The sequence below is a fragment of the Lolium perenne genome, chromosome 6 (genome assembly GCF_019359855.2).
Source record: "Lolium perenne isolate Kyuss_39 chromosome 6, Kyuss_2.0, whole genome shotgun sequence".
Lineage (NCBI taxonomy): Eukaryota > Viridiplantae > Streptophyta > Magnoliopsida > Poales > Poaceae > Lolium > Lolium perenne.
The window spans coordinates 133790101-133807175 of NC_067249.2; the positions used below are offsets into that span (position 1 = coordinate 133790101).

The 17075-nt window shown below is 44.5% G+C and overlaps 2 protein-coding genes across 8 annotated transcripts in view; one reads left to right on the forward strand and one right to left on the reverse strand.

The window, feature by feature from the left end:
• The window catches only part of LOC127334487 (uncharacterized), a 54963-nt gene extending 44692 nt beyond the window's left edge, over positions 1–10271 (forward strand). For 3 of the 7 annotated variants that reach the window (XR_011747265.1, XR_011747267.1, XR_011747266.1), the window contains exons 4-7: positions 5540–5648; positions 5758–6445; positions 6586–6648; positions 9942–10271. Coding sequence is in view for 2 of the 7 variants with exons in the window: in XM_051360949.2 (XP_051216909.2) it covers positions 5631–5648; positions 5758–5795 (56 nt within the window). In the remaining 5 variants the exon portion in view is untranslated. The remainder of the gene's footprint in view (positions 1–5539; positions 5649–5757; positions 6446–6585; positions 6649–9941) is intronic. The other 4 variants (XR_011747269.1, XM_051360949.2, XR_011747268.1 and 1 more) reach the window with 4 other exon arrangements.
• A 263-nt stretch (positions 10272–10534) lies between these two features.
• On the reverse strand, positions 10535–11666 carry LOC127334488 (photosystem I reaction center subunit IV, chloroplastic). The gene is made up of 3 exons (XM_051360951.2): positions 11286–11666; positions 11107–11172; positions 10535–10846 (listed from the first exon to the last, which is right to left on the reverse strand). The coding sequence occupies exons 1-3, from the start codon at positions 11553–11555 to the stop codon at positions 10742–10744; spliced, it is 441 nt and encodes a 146-aa protein (XP_051216911.1). The 5' UTR covers positions 11556–11666; the 3' UTR covers positions 10535–10741.
• Between the last annotated feature and the right edge of the window lie 5409 nt (positions 11667–17075).

Sequence of the window (17075 nt, forward strand, 5' to 3'; positions counted from 1 at the left end):
ATTCTAAATTAAGTTGTATGATTGAATTCAAACCAAATTTGAATTTGAATTTCAAATTCAAACATCAAATGGATATCTCATTATTCACACTTGAGCTAATTCAATAAACAATTATAAGTAATCAAGAATATAAATAGAACAACAATTATAGAAAGCTCATTAAGGAAAATTGAGCTTTATTGATATTCACACAAGATACAATGTCAATTACAATATCCAGAATTGAGATATAAATTTACAACACATTACAAGAATTGGAGAAATAGAAAATTAAAAGAAAAAGAAAAGAAAATTACAAAGTATGAATCTGTTCTAAATACTACAATGTGAATATCAACTAATCTTGAGCTTGATGATCTTCATCTTCACTTGATTATCATCTTGATTCCCTGCACACAACAAAGCAAAGCAACAATTATGCCAAGTGGCATTGTCACTTGGCAAGTTAGAAATAAAATGGCAACAGAGAGGATATGCTCACAGCTCCGCCGAGCTGATCTACTCACAGGCAACTACCAAGCCGGGTACCAAGCACTTGGTACACACACAAACAACCGCTCACTGTGCGGTATGCATGCTCAACAAAGACACACAAAGCCGTTGAGTCACCACAAGCTGCAGGCCTTGTTGTCGACCAGAGAGGAAGGAGAAGGCCACATAAAAGCCTCCACAGTAAACCCTAAGCCATATCCATCGACAGGCTACACTGGGTAAGTCCACCAGAAACCAAGAACTCAAGAACAGGAAGAACAACACTGCTGTTCAACCTGCTCACACCATCACAACATCAACTCAAGCACCACAGGCTTGCAAGGAGGAGCAGGGCAAGCATAAGCTCAACATCAAGAAATCCTCTACACCAACAAACAATCTAGGAGCTGGAGTGAGGTATAAACCAAATCAACCTGAGCAAAACCAAGTTTTGCTCATAAATAAGCATACAATGCATCACAGGAGCACAGAAGGGTAGAATACCCTGTTTGTGTCATCATCTGGCTACAAAGCCATTTGGTGCAAGCAAATATGGGTAAGACCATTAGGAAATCATCCTATGGGAACATCAGTTATGCAAATCAGTGCATAACTAAAGGAATCCAGCCAAGAATGAATTCATAGCTAACCTAGCCCACACACTCAGCACCTACAGCTAGCTAGGCCATCAGACTACAGACAAATCCTTGTCTATATATTTTCTCAACATCAAAAGCCACTGGAAGTCCAGTATTAGATCAAGCCAGTGAGCAGTTGTTCAAATCCAGCAAGCAATCACCAACTAGAGCAAGCCACAGAAGAAGGGAGCTACCCTTGACAGCATCACAGTGCTGCCAGGGCTACCTCAACCCACAGCCAACACTTAGAACCACCACATCATCACCAGAAAGGTTCAGTAGTGGGCTAGGGTACCCAACCAGTGGTTGGCATCCAGCTAGCCCTAGCAAATTCATTGAAATGATCATCACTGAATCACAGTTCACATCATTCATCCATCTATTAAAGCCAGATAAACAGATAAATGAAACAGACAAGCAATTGATGCACCAGGGTCTTGCAAATGATCAAATGGATCATAGCAGGCATCAATTGATGCTTAAGCAAGCAACAACACACATCAGGCAAAGCCTGTGTGATGCATACACAGCACAGAGTGAGCCCCAGAGAGCCACAGAAAGAAACACAGCAGTTAACTATCAAGCAAATGATGATCAGATGATCATCAGAGCTTGCTAGCTCTTGCTACAGATTGCCATAGCCAAGTACAACAACAGGAATTAATCAGCTACTGAAGAAATCCAACCAAGTCATAACTGAATAAATAGATAACTGAATTAATGACTATATGATTGTATCCAGAAGCACATCAAAGGCTTGATGAACCACTGGATCAAGATACACAAGTAACACACATAGCATTCATCACTGAAGAATACTATTAAGCCAATAGCAATGCTCAATTGAGCATGCTCATGAGTTTGAGCACAAGAAATAGCACACCATGGCACTGGCACTTACAAAAATTGCCAGGAATACACACAGTAATCACAGCCAGGGCAAATAGTTGAATACACTTGATGATCCAGCAGTAATAGCATCAAGGACAAGATCACAGAGATAGAATTAAGCAAGAATTGCAAACATAAGGAAGCACAGAGCCTAGGAATCTTGCACAAAATCATGTATAGCATGGCAGGATAGCACAACAGTAGTAACCATGGCAAGAGGCCAAACAGATTTACAACAGCAAAGACAAGAGCATAGCAACACAAGCACGGTAGCACATGAACAGGCTAGCAAGGCACAAAGAGCGGCGCAAGATAGTCACGGCAAGCATCTCAACATGGAGATGCAGGCCAGTGGCTGAGCAAGATGAAGAGGGTGAGGAGAGAAGTGAGCAGAGCAGACAGGGAAAGTAGGAGGCGATGGATACTCACTGGTGAAGTGAAGCGCAGGGCACGGCCATGGCGGCCACGGCGGCACACGCCGAGGGCGCAGCAGCGCCAGGCCAGGCCAAGCCATGGCGGCGCCACGGCACCAGCACCACCACGGTTAGGCACGGCGGCGCCACGGCATCTGGAGCGTCGGTGGCGACGAGATCGCCACGGCACTCCACGCCAGGCGACCAGAGCGAAGAGGGGCAAGACGAGCAGGCGGCGCTTCACAAATCGCCGCGGTGGATCTGAAGCGCCGTTGAACGGCGGTTCAGATGCGCCATATCTCGCCGGCGGCGACGGCCGGAGACGGCCGGAACAATTCGGAGAAGACGGCGGCGACGCGAGTCGCCAGAGCGGCTAGGGTTAGGGTTCGGTCGCGCGTGAGAGGGAGAGAGAGAAGTGGGGCTGGTCGAGCCGGACCAGGCCGGTCGGTTCGACCTAACCCACTGGGTTGCACCGACAGGTGGGCCCAGGGGCATTTTCGCCATTTCACAATTCAATTAAAATGTATAAACTTTGGAAAGGCACAATAAATACTTTATAGCTCTAAAAAAATAATTAAAAATATGAAAATAGATCAGCATAAAATTCTCTATCATAATAAAATACAAAGGGGAATTTTTGAAGACAATTAAGAATAAGTCTTCATTTGATGATTTAAATAATCATTTAAATCACACATATAATTTTCAATAATAAAAATAAGTCCATTAATGCATTTGGACTTTAAAAACACCTTGACAACATTTCAAGGTTGTATATTACTTTAAATCAAGTATTCCCAAATTATTCTTAGTAATAACCTCCTACATGAAATAATAACAACATCGGAAGGGGGGGACAAACCCTAAAACTGGAACCATGCATAATTGCTTCTTTAACCATTGCCCTTATCGGACAATGATGCTATTTTTCAGAGACAGAGGACAAGGGTCAGTCCACACCATCCAACTGCAAAACTTTGCAGTGTTCAGGCAAGTTCATCACTTGCTCATGTCATTCGAGTATTTCTATCAAATTACTTGCTAAGTATTATGGTTATCACTATTGCATAAAAATCAAAACCACTACTTTCATAACTATGAATATGACTATGTGGTGGGCAATGGAACCATGGAATGTCTTGATATGGTGGAGGTTCCATTGCACGGGTTTATATCCATCTAGGATTAAACAACAAATGTCGCCAGTGATTCTTGTGCCGTAATACCCGTGTTAACCATAAGATCCGGAGTGGGACGGAGTAGTCAAAAGTGTTTCCACCTCTCGTTCATCAACGGATGCGCTTACCGTAGCAGTTGTATCTGGCGGAACAACCGGAGGGTGGGGATCCCATTCTAATTCCCCACGGTAAAGCATTGCTTGCCGTAGCAGTTGTGTCTTGCGGAACAACCAGAGGGTGGGGATCCCATTCTAATTCCCCACGGTAATGCGGTCTATGATGGGTTGCAGCTACCGGCGTAGGAGTGTATGGTAGAGCCCAGCACTGTCGTCGTGGTCGGGGTCCACCCTGAAATTACGGGAATAATGGGACCGGCGTGGACCCAGGGTCGGGGCATGCAACAAAGGGTGGGTGTTCGAGGTAGCGGAGGAACATGATTGGCTAGACCTTATACCGGGCCTCACACCGAAGGAAGTGTGGACGGGAAAGCTGCCCGGTTGGCACCAAGGTTAAGATCTCTTATGGGTAAAGCAACACCCCTCTGCAGAGTGTAAAGAACTGTGACATGTCACTCCCTGTTCCGGGATAAGGAACTGCGAACGCGGCCGGAAAGGAGCTCCATGAAGTTCTAGTAAACCGGTGAAGGCTGACAGACATAGCTCTTTGGAATAAAAGCAATCTCTTGAAGAAATGTTTATCAAAACTTGCATTGGTATTAGACTTTCTGGTCTAATATCGTAGCTAGTGCATTAAACACCTCTTATCTATAATGAACTTGTTGAGTACGCTCGTACTCATACCACTCTTAAATCCCATGCTTAGATTGTCTGAATCATCTGGAGGAGGACTACGACAACAATGAAGGAGCCGAGATCATCGGCTATGAAGAACCAGACCTCTCTGGAGGTGTAGAAGGCGTAGACTACCTCATCGTCTACGGATCCGGGGAGGCTTCCGGAGGAGATCAAGCCTAGAGATATCCAGTAGTAGTAGTAACTGAGCAGCCCGAACTCTTAGTATTTAGCTGCTCAAGGAAATAAATGTATAACTTAATGAAACTCTTATATTGTAAGCTAAGTTGGGTTCGCCTCGAACCCAGGAGTATTCCTCTTAGGACCCAAGAGGAGCTCCAAGATGACATGTGTATGATAGTTGTAATAATAAATGAATGAGTTATGGACCTGCTATGTTCTGTTGTACTACTCTGAGGGATGTAATATTTGCGGAATGGTACTTCGTGAATGTTATATCAACGACTGGCATACTACAACATGCAGTGGTATGCAGGGTCACCACAGTATGCCAGCAGCACTAGCTTCTTACCAGCCCATTTTCCACAGCTTTGTGTTAAGATGAATGCATCAAGGAACTTTCATCATTGGCGTTAACTTTGTGTTAAGATGAATTACCTACTGTACACTACAATGGCTGTTACTGATATCAGCCAATCGTATTATTACTTTTCAACCATACCTGCTGTTAATTGTATGTTTTGGAAAAGCAATGGAATAGGGACGCAAATAATGCCTTAGCACATATTTTCTAGAAGGTGGTCCAGTCTACAAATTTTCATCTAATATTCTAATGAAAATGAGGTTTGTGGTATGAACTGGGCGAAACTGAATTATGATAAGTTTATTGTTGCTTTTCTCTAAATTTGTGTGGCTCTATATATTGTCTTTGGACTAAGATGATAGTCCAATGTATGTTAAGCTAATGTAGAACATAACAAGATATGTTTTGCATATTGCTAGACCTTACTCTTTTACGGTAGCAATCCGATGTATGTTTTCTCAGTTGGAAACAAATGATGGTCACTACAAGGTTTACATAGATCTTCAGAGAGAATAAAAATGAGAAGAAGATAGAAATTGCATGATCACGAGAGGAGATTCTGCAGTATACCTATTGTAAAATTGAAGATAGCATATTATTGGCATCTTTCCAGTGGAAGTGCTTCCCAACTTGCAGTTTGTGTTTGATTCTGTGTCTGAATGATTTTTTGTTCTCTGTTTTGATGCAACCTCCATTGTTCAAAGCCTGGAAAACAATAAAAGGTAGTTCTCTCTCTGCTTTTCTCATGTTGCAGTGCTACACTATTCTTGGTGTATACTGCCCTTTTTTTTGGAAATCCTACAACTAAATTCCTGGCTCATTCTCATGCAGGTTGGAAGTTCTATTTGGGCGCAGTTAAATGGACATGAGTAGCAAAACATGAGCTCAATAATTGGTAATGTAATCCTCGAATCAATCTTTATGTTTATGTTCGAAGTGGCTCAATGGTTTTTCCTGTACTATTTCTGTTGTCGTTTCATATTGTTTGATGAATTAATCGTGGATCCCAAAATGTATGTCTTGAACTTAACATAAGCCTTTGCACTGTTGTTCATATATATGTGGAAACAAAGGAGTTAGCCTTAAGACCTTAACTTGCTGTTGAAGGTGTGACACTGTTGATATTGCCATTAAGTGTTGGTCAATATAAATGCAATGTCATGTTTTGTATCTTCTTTGGAGGGGTCATATTCTGTTTCATTTCCCAGTTGATGCAATGTATTATTTTATGAAAGTATAGGACAATACTGCCATGTACCTTCCCAGGGAGGTTGAGATCATCTCTGACCGTGCCACCATCAGCCTGGCGAGGCAAATCGAGTGCGTGCCCGTCTAGGTGAGTTAGTGCCTTTCGAAATTGTGAGAGTTTTTGGCCCGAGCTGGAGGAATCCCCGGGGAGGCCGTCCCAGCACTCGGCAAAAGAAGCACGGGGTGGCGGGTTGGGTCGCCTCGGGAAGGCGAGCTCCCACAGTTTCATTTTCTATCAATAACGTCACAGGAGGGTTGAGAAGTATGACAGGTTTCTATCTCTGAATCATGTTTAATCAGTAAATTTCTTGCTTCAGTTCCAACTCATGATGTTGATAAACTAGATAATGTCCTATCAGAAGCACCAAGAGCTTAAAGCATTGTTGCATTGTTGTAATGTATTCTCTACAGTACATGGAGCTAAAAGAGAAAATTGGTAGAAGTCATTTCTGCGTTGGGACTACATAAGCATAGGTATGGGTCATTGATGCTGGAAAGAAAACACACGGGAATGTATTTGCATATTTTATTTAGGATAGCAAAAGTGCCCGTGCGTTGCAACGGGTTTAAAATAAAAATCGACCATTTAGGTTTGAAATTTAGTTTTAGCATTGTTTTAGAAATATGTGGCTTAACAAATTTCAGTTCTCTTACGTGCCCCACTACACAACAATCTCGACAAAAGTCAATAGCTAATATTAATAAACGGAACACTTCTTCTAGTATCTACTTTTTTGCTCTGTCTATCGGCTCTATGTTTAGCATAGAAACAATTAATTCATTCAACAATATCACCCTCAAAATATTAAGTGCAAGATGATGCATAGTGCTCAGTGATTGAGGAATATGTGTCAAGATTAAGACGAGTATGATTTTAGTGGCATCCCCTCGCTCCCATCTGGCTCCTCCATGCTCAAAGTTATTTAATATACTTTCACTATTTTATGACCAAATATAATGTCCCTTGGAAAATCTAAAACCCAGAACAAAAAAGGGAAAGAAACAAACATGGAAAGATCATTTAGCTTCTTCTTGAGACAAGAAAAAATGAACAGATTGCAACCAATGTAAAGTTGGCTGATAACAGATAACGCTGACAAACTGGATGTGGAGCTACTAATTAAAAGAGAGTTGCCGGAGTTGCCAAAAACAAAGTGCAACTTAAAACTTTAGGCATAGACTGAATGTTCTGCACAGAGGGATTAGCAAAGGCAACCACAAAAAAAGGCACGACGTATATGTGTGTACATGGTAATGTAGAGAACAGACTTGCAAACGAAATGCTAATAATTTGACAAAAGTACTTATCAGAAGCTATGTTAAAATTTCTTTTCAGGCATTGCCAGCTATATGTTATGTAATTTGTTGTCAATATAATGCCAGATTAATCCTTCTGCTCAGGTGAATCACATATTCACATATGAAAGTAGGGATAATTTTATAATATAACTCTAGCTACCCAAGCACTATAAGAAAATAATCGGAGAATTAGTTTTAAAACATGGATAACAACATGAGTTTTGTACATAACCGTGGATTTCTACATTGATTTGCCAGAAAAAGTTACGATTTTTTTGGCAACGTTGAGAGAGCTAGAAACACAAGGAGAGGAAAATCAATTTGTACCAACAGAAGAAAAGACTCGAGTAGAAGTTGCGACATCAGAACCTAATTTTCCACGCACAATTATGTCCCTTTTTCCTCCTTGTGTAGTCAGCAACTTCGACCTGCAGCGCGTTGGGCCTCCGAGGAGGAGCTCGAGCCAGCGTCTAGCTGTATGCAAAGAAGAGCTTTATGTACTCAAACATATCATCGCTTTGCACAGCTGGAGCTTCCATAACTTCGGTGCTGCTAGGATTTTTCTTAAACAATGGCCTTCTCGACCATACCAGATCAGTTCATGGCTTGAAAATTCTTCCATAGAGATCACCAGCAATCCCAGCATGCCCAACCTTATGTTTCGCTGCTCACGCTCGCAAGAGACAGCCACAACCTTCGTCGTATGTGTTCTACTCCTGCCTGCTCCAACGGGGCGCCGGCAGCCGCGGCCATAGTCCTCGCCAGTGTTCGGCGGCGAGATGAATAACGAATCGACGACAAGGCGAGGGTAGGCATCGCGGCGAAGAACGGATCAACGACACAAGCTCCAGCCTGCTCCACTGGTGCCGGCTGCGGCGGCCATAGTCCTCCTACGGCCTCGCGACTTCCTCGTGTGGTCTCCCGCCATGGGAGGGCTTTCCCAGTTCGCGGGCGATTCTGCTCGCGCTCCCCTCCCGCTTGTAGCACCTCCCCCGGAGCGCGGCGTCCCCCACAGCCTCGCCCTGGTTGGTGACGAGCCCGGCCGGCTGGTCAGTGTAGTGGAACCCACGGCGGTGCCCGCACCTCCCCGTACGTGGTCGTGAGGAAAGAGAAAACCTAAGCGGCCAAGTGGTTGGGCGACGGTGAGAACTGGCGGGGAGCAGGCTGGCGAAGGTGGGAAGGTCCCTGTCCGAGACCTGGCAGCCGCGCGGTTCACCAATATCATGTGGACGAACTCGCAGCGTTCGAAATTCCTGGCCGTCGCTTCTTCGATTGATCTCGTTTTTGATCTCACGTATTCCTCGACCTCACGTGTATATGCAGGGGTGAGAGCTAGGAAAGGCGCCAGCTATCAAAGCCAACACGTGATCGACCGGCAGTCTTTTTTTTCATACGGGAGACAAAACCATCACGCTACTCGCCGGTGAAGAGCTATATATTGCTGATCGGGTTGGTTGATATTACCTCGGGGCTTTAGTTGGGTTGTGTATATATATGAGCGCCTAGATTAGGTAAGAGTACGTGGACGTCGACCTGGAGACCTCGAGTAGTATTATTGAATGAAACATATCGAGCCAGGCTTCCGGATTGAAACGTAGCGAGCCCAGCTTCCGATCATGATACAAACGGAACAGAGCGGCCGACGTACGAACGAAGCGACAACATAAGAAACGCACGACGGACGACAAAACGCACGGACCAAACCACGGAAACGCTTCTCCCTTTATTATTAGGTATAGATTATATTTTTGTCTTCCTCTGCCCTACAAAGGAGCTCTGCTTAGTATAGTTATATAATTTTTTCACTCATGGTAGTAATATTTACATTCGAATCCGAGGAAGGTTTATGAATTTAGTATTGCTTATTGCCCTGGCTTGAAGTACTAAATGCTAACAACGTTGGGATTACTGGCTTTCACAAGAAACAATATTTAGGGAATATACAAGCACAAATACTAGTCAGGCATATCTTTTCACCGTTGTTATATCACGTAAAACTTAACATCATACGCCAACTTGTGAAGTGTTTGGCTTCCTCGGACCACCAACTCCCCTGGTTGTGCAGCATTGGCTAAGTCGCACATAAAATTCTCTATTTTTCATATGTTCACAAAGCTTATGCATGAATGCGAGCTACCAATTAAGCACTCAATGTTAGGGGCATGCAAACTGGAAGGGGCACCGAAAAATGATTCTTAGGAAGTTTATAAACCCTGGTGCCTTGGAAATTCCCAGACCTCTTATGGTTTTTCCTTTCAGATATAATCCATTCTGAAAAAAACAATGGTTTGTTTCCAGGAAGCTATGTTGAAGTCGAATGTGTGGCCTGCTTGGGTGTTTGTTAATTATTAGTTGAATGAAAACAATGATTAGGTCAATGTATATCAGCTTTTGTCTACCGAGGTCTTTGTACATAACGCTTGCATCTGTTCTTTTGAAACCGTACTGTTTTATCTTTTTTTTGTCAGCAAAGAAAGATCTGCAAAGAAGACCGTGACTGATCTGATGTTAGATCGAGTGGCGAACAAGGCAAGCCATCGACACGCAAAGAAGCAGACATTCAATCCATCAATCCATGGACAAATACATGGACAACATCATCCTTGCTTCCGGAGATAGCACTAGAGGGAAAAATAACTGCACTCCCCCTGGCATAGTAGTCTACTATGTGTTGTGTGTCATAATTCCCGTATGTGTCCTGCTCTTGTTTAACAGTCGATGGTTCACTGTGTTCTGTTTCTGTAATAAGATCTTTTAACAGTCTCAATATCATGATGTTTTCATGTCTGAGCACACTTCCTGATCCGACTGTGGACTCCCCTCATTGGTACATGATAACATGCAATGTGCTTCATTCTTTGACTTGAGTGCGCAGCGGGCCATTACTTGCTAGTAGTATCATTTCACGTTCAGAGATGTTAACGGCTACCGAAACGTTAATGGTACATTTTTTGCTACCGAAACGTTAACGGTACGAAATATGATATTTAGCCAGAAAAGCAAAAGCCAAAAAAATGCTGCAGGCATCCATGGACTGTATCGGGGTAAGACGAACAGATCCTGAGTACCAAATTAAATCAAGCAGCTGCAAATGATGTGCATGTACAAAAGTGGAAAAAATACAATCATGTTGAGCAAGGGGGGAGATTATTAGGTCCATGTGGAAGCACGCAAATACATATAATCATAGAGGTTACACTATTACACACAAGATCACGTCGTCACTTGACACGCGAGCTACCAATGCAATCACTGGGATGGAGCACGTTTAAACAACCTCCTTGATCTCGTCCAGGGCGTAGTTGTTCGTCGACACGCCGGCGTAATTCACCTTGGCGAAGCGCACAACCACCGGGTAACGGGTGTTGGGGTCCTGCACACCATATATACCATTATTAATTGGTGATCCAATTCACAGAGGCATTTTACTTTTGAAATAGATGGGAGCATCGTTCAAGCATCTGCATCAGAGCGATGTATACGACCTCCGTATTATTTCAAGGTTCAGTAGTATTTACATCTCACGGACTACTCAAAGTAGCAGCAAAAATAAACCACCTAAACAAAGAAGAAAAGCAAGAATACGCACAGAGCTATTTTACTGCAACAATAATTAGGACATTCCTTAGTTACCTGATCAACCGTGACAACGGATCCAGTCCCGTTGTACCAATAGGACTCCCTCCTCAGAATCTTAACCTGATCATCATATATAGAAGAAGAATGCAAAAGTTGAGCCAAGTTAGATAAAGAAGGTAGCCGAGTAACGGTGCAAGCGCAAGCATGTTCCATGCATGTTAACTTAGGAGTACCTTGGTTCCCCTCTTGGGTCCAATCGGCGGTGGCTTGGCCTTGGCGGGCGCCTTTGTGGCCACGGCGCCTTCTGACTTCTCCGTGTCCGCTGGAGTGGGTGCTGGTGGCGCTGCCGGCTCCTCCTCGGCGCGGACGACGAGCCTCCTGCCGAGCCGCTTGGACGAGACGAAGCTGATGCGGTTGCTGCTGCTGCTGCCGCTGCCGCCGTTGGGCATGCCCGCGGCTAGCATGAATCTGGAGGTGGCAGACGCCATGTTGGTGCTTGCCATCGCGACGGCGAGCTCAGGCCAGCTCTAGCGTTGTTTGTCGTTGCTAGCTAGCTCCTTGTGGTCGTGTGGCTCCGGCCAGCAAAAGTGCGTAAGTAGATGGCGAGGATGAGGTGTAACCGTGTAAGGCGAGTTCAGGATGGAGAGCTTAGATTGGCGGATTATCTCCAGCCAAGTGGCTGATTTCCCCCACTACGGTGCCGCCACATGGCATATCTTATCCACCGATGTGGATAACCTCCCATCCATTCGATGGATTCGCTTACCATTGTTAGGACACCAGTCGCTTGACCAACTTATCTGAATTGCTTCCCGCCTGTACCATGTTTAGTATCACTAATATATCATTGTATTTTAATTCAGTTATACGCGTGTACGCTGCTGCACCCAATGGATATGCTCATTTGTGATGAAAATGCGTACTTAGATTATATGTTTTGTTGCGTCGATTTTTTTTCCTTTGATTGTTATTTTTTTTCGAGAATACACCCTGGAAGGTGTATTAATATATAGAAGAAGGGGCAAAGAGGCCCGGCGACGCCGCAAGTGGTAAGTTCATGCTGCCAACATGGGGTGGCAGCTCCCCGACCCTAAGCCTACTCTCCTAATTGCCACCACAACTCCACCGGCTCCGGGAAGCCAAAACTATCACTACGAAAAAGCCTAGCGACGCCACCTCTCATACTCTTCCCCGATCTTCGTCTTGATCGCCAGGACCGCCGGCCTCGCCGAGTTGAAGACGACATCGTTTTTGTGTGTCCAGATGGACCAGAAAACCAGAATCAGCGAAGTCCACAGGTCTCGCTGCGAGGCCCCTTGCCCAGGTCTAGAGGTCCACCAGGAAACTAGGTCCTCGTCAGCAGCAGGTAGCCAACCAAGCTTACCCCAACGGCTCAAAGCCCAGGTCCAAACCTCCCGAGCCACAACGCAACCCAGAAGTAGGTGCCGAATCGTCTCTGGCTCCTCCTGACTGCAAAGGGGGCAAGAGGCCGGGGCGGGGAGGCCACGCCGCTGCAACCTATCAGCTGTCCAGCATCTGTTCCTTGAGACAAGCCACGCGAAGAACTTACAGGAGTAGGGGCACACGAGCGCTAGATCTGAGAGGCCGTCGGTGCCCCGACCCTGCCAGCAAAGAAGGCCTGATAGGCCGAGCTCACCGAGAACTTCCCATCGACGGACCAGCGCCATACAAACTCATCCGAGCGCTCGGGCACCAGCCGTGCTGCGCCCTCAACCCGCCATAGTAGGAAGAACTCCGCCACCGCGGCATGCCCCAAGTCTGGGCCACAGTCACGCAGCCATTCACCGCCAAGGCCTTCCTTAACCGTGCGGGTACTAACCTTGCGGCTTCCTCATCCGCGTACATAGATGTACGATGCCGTAGACCACGATGCGCCAGGTGCGCAAGCAGGCCATCGGCCGCAGCCTTCTCAAACAGGAGGTGGAGCACATCCATGACAGTGTCAAAGAGCAAAGGGGAGAGAGGGTCCCCTTGCCTCAGCCCACGCCTGTTGGAGATCAGGCAGCCCGCCACTCCATTGACCAACACCCTCGTGGATGCTGTACCGAGCAGACCACAAACCATCGTAATCCAACGTGGGCCAAAACCAAGCTTGGCAAGGACCTCCAGGAGAAAGGCCCAGTCGACCGTGTCAAACGCCTTGGTGATGTCGAGCTTGAACATTACGGCCGGGGTCTTGGTGGCATGCAAACGCCTAGCCGTGCATTGCACCAACTGGAAGTTATCATGAAGACAACGCCCCCTAATGAAGGCACTCTGATGCGGACCCACAATCTGTGGCATCTTCGGCGCGAGGCGGGAAGAGAGCACCTTAGCCACCAACTTGGCCACGCTATGGATGAGGCTAATGGGTCGAAAGTCCCGCACCTCAACCGCGTCCGCGTGCTTAGGGAGGAGGGAGATCAATGCCTGGTTCGCCAGCTGAAGACCACGGGCATCACCCCTCCACAAGGTGTCGAAGGCCTCCATGACATCATGTTTGATGATATGCCAGCACACGGTGTAGAATCTACCGGTGAAGCCATCAGGTCCATGTAATATCCCAGGTTTAGAGGCAAGAAAAAGAGAGAACACGAGAGTGTGCACTGCATTCATGCATAGAAAATCCGGGGGATTTTCGCGCGTTCATCTAAAACACAAAGTGATCGAGGTTTCTCTTGTGTCGATGGAATTGATGTGTGTCATCCACACAAGTGCGATAAATTTCGACATGACCTTTGTTGATTTATTATATTTTCAAGGGAAGCAGTTTGAATTCAAATTCAAATATGGAAGACAGAATTCAAACAAGATCTTGAATTGGAATTTGAATTCTAAACAATTATATAAATGCAAAGTAACAATAAATATAAATGAGAAACAAATATTACAAATAACAGTTCACATAAATATTATTACAACACTTATTATAATATTACAAGTTACACAAGAAATATGAGAATACAAAATGGAAAATTACAAAATAATGAAAAGAAAACCCTAAGGCTAAATCTTCATCTTCTCAATCCTTAGTCTTCATTTACTGCAATAAGAGAAACAAAACAAAGACAAAAGGAAAACAAAGTGTGTTATGGTTAAAATGTCGCCATCATCACAGATGAGGCATTTTGATATTGCAACTCGACTACTAGATATTAGAAACTTGTCCTAATATCTAAGTTGTGGAATAGAGGGATCAATTTCAGTTATCGGCAACTTTGGGAATTATATATCATCTCTGGATCATAAGAGGGACCAATGGATCATTCTGTATCATTATGAACAGTAAGAAAATAGGCAACAGGGACAAGTGACAATATTTGATCCATGTCAAATAAGAGAAAAGGGCAACAATATTTGATCCACTTATTTTAGGCAACAAAGGCAACCAATTAATCCCTCTAACCTAGCCAAGTTCCTATTTAAACAAGCCCACATGATTTAAATAAAATAATTCACCATTGACATTAGATGGTCAAGATGAATGATCATTAGCCACACAATTTAATCCCACAGGTTATAATGCAAAGCTCACATGTAGCAGTTCCATAAGAATTAACACTTGGCAGTACCAAAATAAGGCAAAGCATGGATAAAGATCAATCAGCCATAGCTTGTGGAGGAGGAGAAGAAAGGGAACTTGTTCTCTTGCACTAGAGGAAAAGCATGCCAACCTAGGAACTTGTACAATCACATGATGTCACTGTAAGCAGCTCACACACACATACAACTGTGTGTTGTCACTCCCACAGCCAACATCCCAGCACTATATAAACAGCATAGCCACAACAAGCCAAACCATTTGAGCTCTCCAGCAAATTCATTCCAGCCATAGAACAGCATCAGTAGCTATAGAACAGCAAGAACAAATCCACTAGATAAACCACTGAAATCATCAGATAGATCCTAGGAGAAGCAGAAGCAGTGAGGAGGTGCAGGCTAACCACAAGAAGCAATCAGTATCCAGAAGACAGGCTACAGAGTACAGTAGGTAGCAATTCAGAGACTAGATCTTGCAGTATCTGTTCCTATCTTTTGCATAGTCATATCAAGTAAATCAGGGGAATAATATAAATCTGTCCCATCCAACTACCCTTCAACTAGAACTTGCCTAGGAGGATTTGATGGACTATTTCTCTCAGATCTGGCATAGAAGTGCTATGCTATGCTCATCATAGAGTTTGGAAAATTGCAACTAGTATCTGTTCTTATCTAAAAATCTAGCCTCAGCCTTTGCATCACAGGCAGGGTCAATGAATCAAGCAACAGCATCTGTTCTTATAAATCTTTACACAGCACAGTTTTCCTTAAAATATCTACAATCTCCAGGACTTACTTGGGGTCCAGAAAATAAGTTCCAGGCCAACCAAGTAGAACCCAAGTAGCAGCAGTAGTAAACCCATCAGGGGATGACCACATAGTTAACTTTGCTCCACACATAATGAATCACAGACAATTAATGGATCATCTCAAATCTCCAGTAAAACTATCACAAATATGCATACAAGCTCAACCATAAATCATCAAGTAAATAATCCACCTTTATGTATCAGTACTTGTATCTGAGCTCAACAGGAGTCTACACAAAAATATAACTGAATTCATCCAATTAACCACTGTCAGGTGGACAGTACAACCCAACAAATAGCCACACACTTGCAATTCATACCAAATGAATTCAAATCATTTTCCTAGTTAATCTAGCTAGGAATCATTGCTCGCATCAATTCACTGTCTTATTAAACAGCTACAAGCAAATATCATACCAGCAGCATAATCCTTTAATCATAGATAGTGTTGTCTATAGAAATCACAGATCATCAGTGACATAATTATACAGGCTGGGATGATTCATTTATCCAAGTTGAGGACTTGGATAAAGCACAAGACACTAGATAATTTAACAGAAATATCATTTGATAATCACCATGAACATGCAGCAATCGGGTTAAGCACACCCAAATGTTTGGCCAACAAATCCATAGCCATATAGAATACTGATAGGCAGAGTCGAGAGGGGGTTAGCTCACATTGCAATTGCAGCAGTAGAAGCAGTCGACGCCGGGGTTGCGTCGGCGACGCCGTCCTACCGGCGTCGAGGTCGAGGATGCCGTAAGGACAGCGACAGCACCACCAGTACACCGACACCGAGGTTGCGTCTATGGCGCCGTCCATCGAGGTCGAGGTCGAGTCAGCCACCAGTACAGCAGCACCGCAACACACCACCAGGACACCACCACGTGAGGAACCAGAGCAGCCGGGTAGGGCAGAGCTGAGCTGGGGCTCGTGGCGCTCCAAGAGGAGGTCCTGTTTGCCAGAGTGAGCAGCCGGAGGCGCCGGAGGCGGTAGCGGCCGGCGATGACCAGACATGCATGAGGCAGAGCTAGGGTTTCGGGGTCGAGGTGACCGCTAGAGACAACAGCGGCCAAATCAACCTAGGGGAGGTGGTAGAGTTCGTCGAGGAGAGCAAAAGCCCCATCACACCGGTGCCTGGGTTGGTCAGGAGCGGCCGGGGGCGAGCGGCGCCGCCGCGGGGGGCGTGGTGGTCGCGAGAGAGAAGAAAGGTGAGGGCCGTGCCGTGTGCGTGAGTGAGAGAGAGGGTGAGGTAGAGAGTGGGGGTTGGGTTGGGTTAGACCCAACCGACCCGGGCCAGGTTTGGGCCAAATCAATTGGGCCAGCCCAACAGACCACTTGGTCTATTTTTAATCTTATTTTCTTTATTGGTTATTTTTTTTGAGAAATCTTTTAAACATTTAAGAAAATAAAAAGAAAACAATAAATAGAATTGAGTATCATAAAATGACCTCTATAAATAAAATAGAAAACAAATACTTAAAGTTTAAAAGAACAACAATATGAATTTCCTCTAAAATTTTAGAAGACCAAATTTTAAATTTTAAACTATTAAAACCTAAAAACTAAGTAGATAAATTCTTGTTTCAATTCTTCACATGAAGAAAACATTAAATATTACTTAACCTTAAGATGCCATATAAAACAACAAATATTTCTTGATGATTATG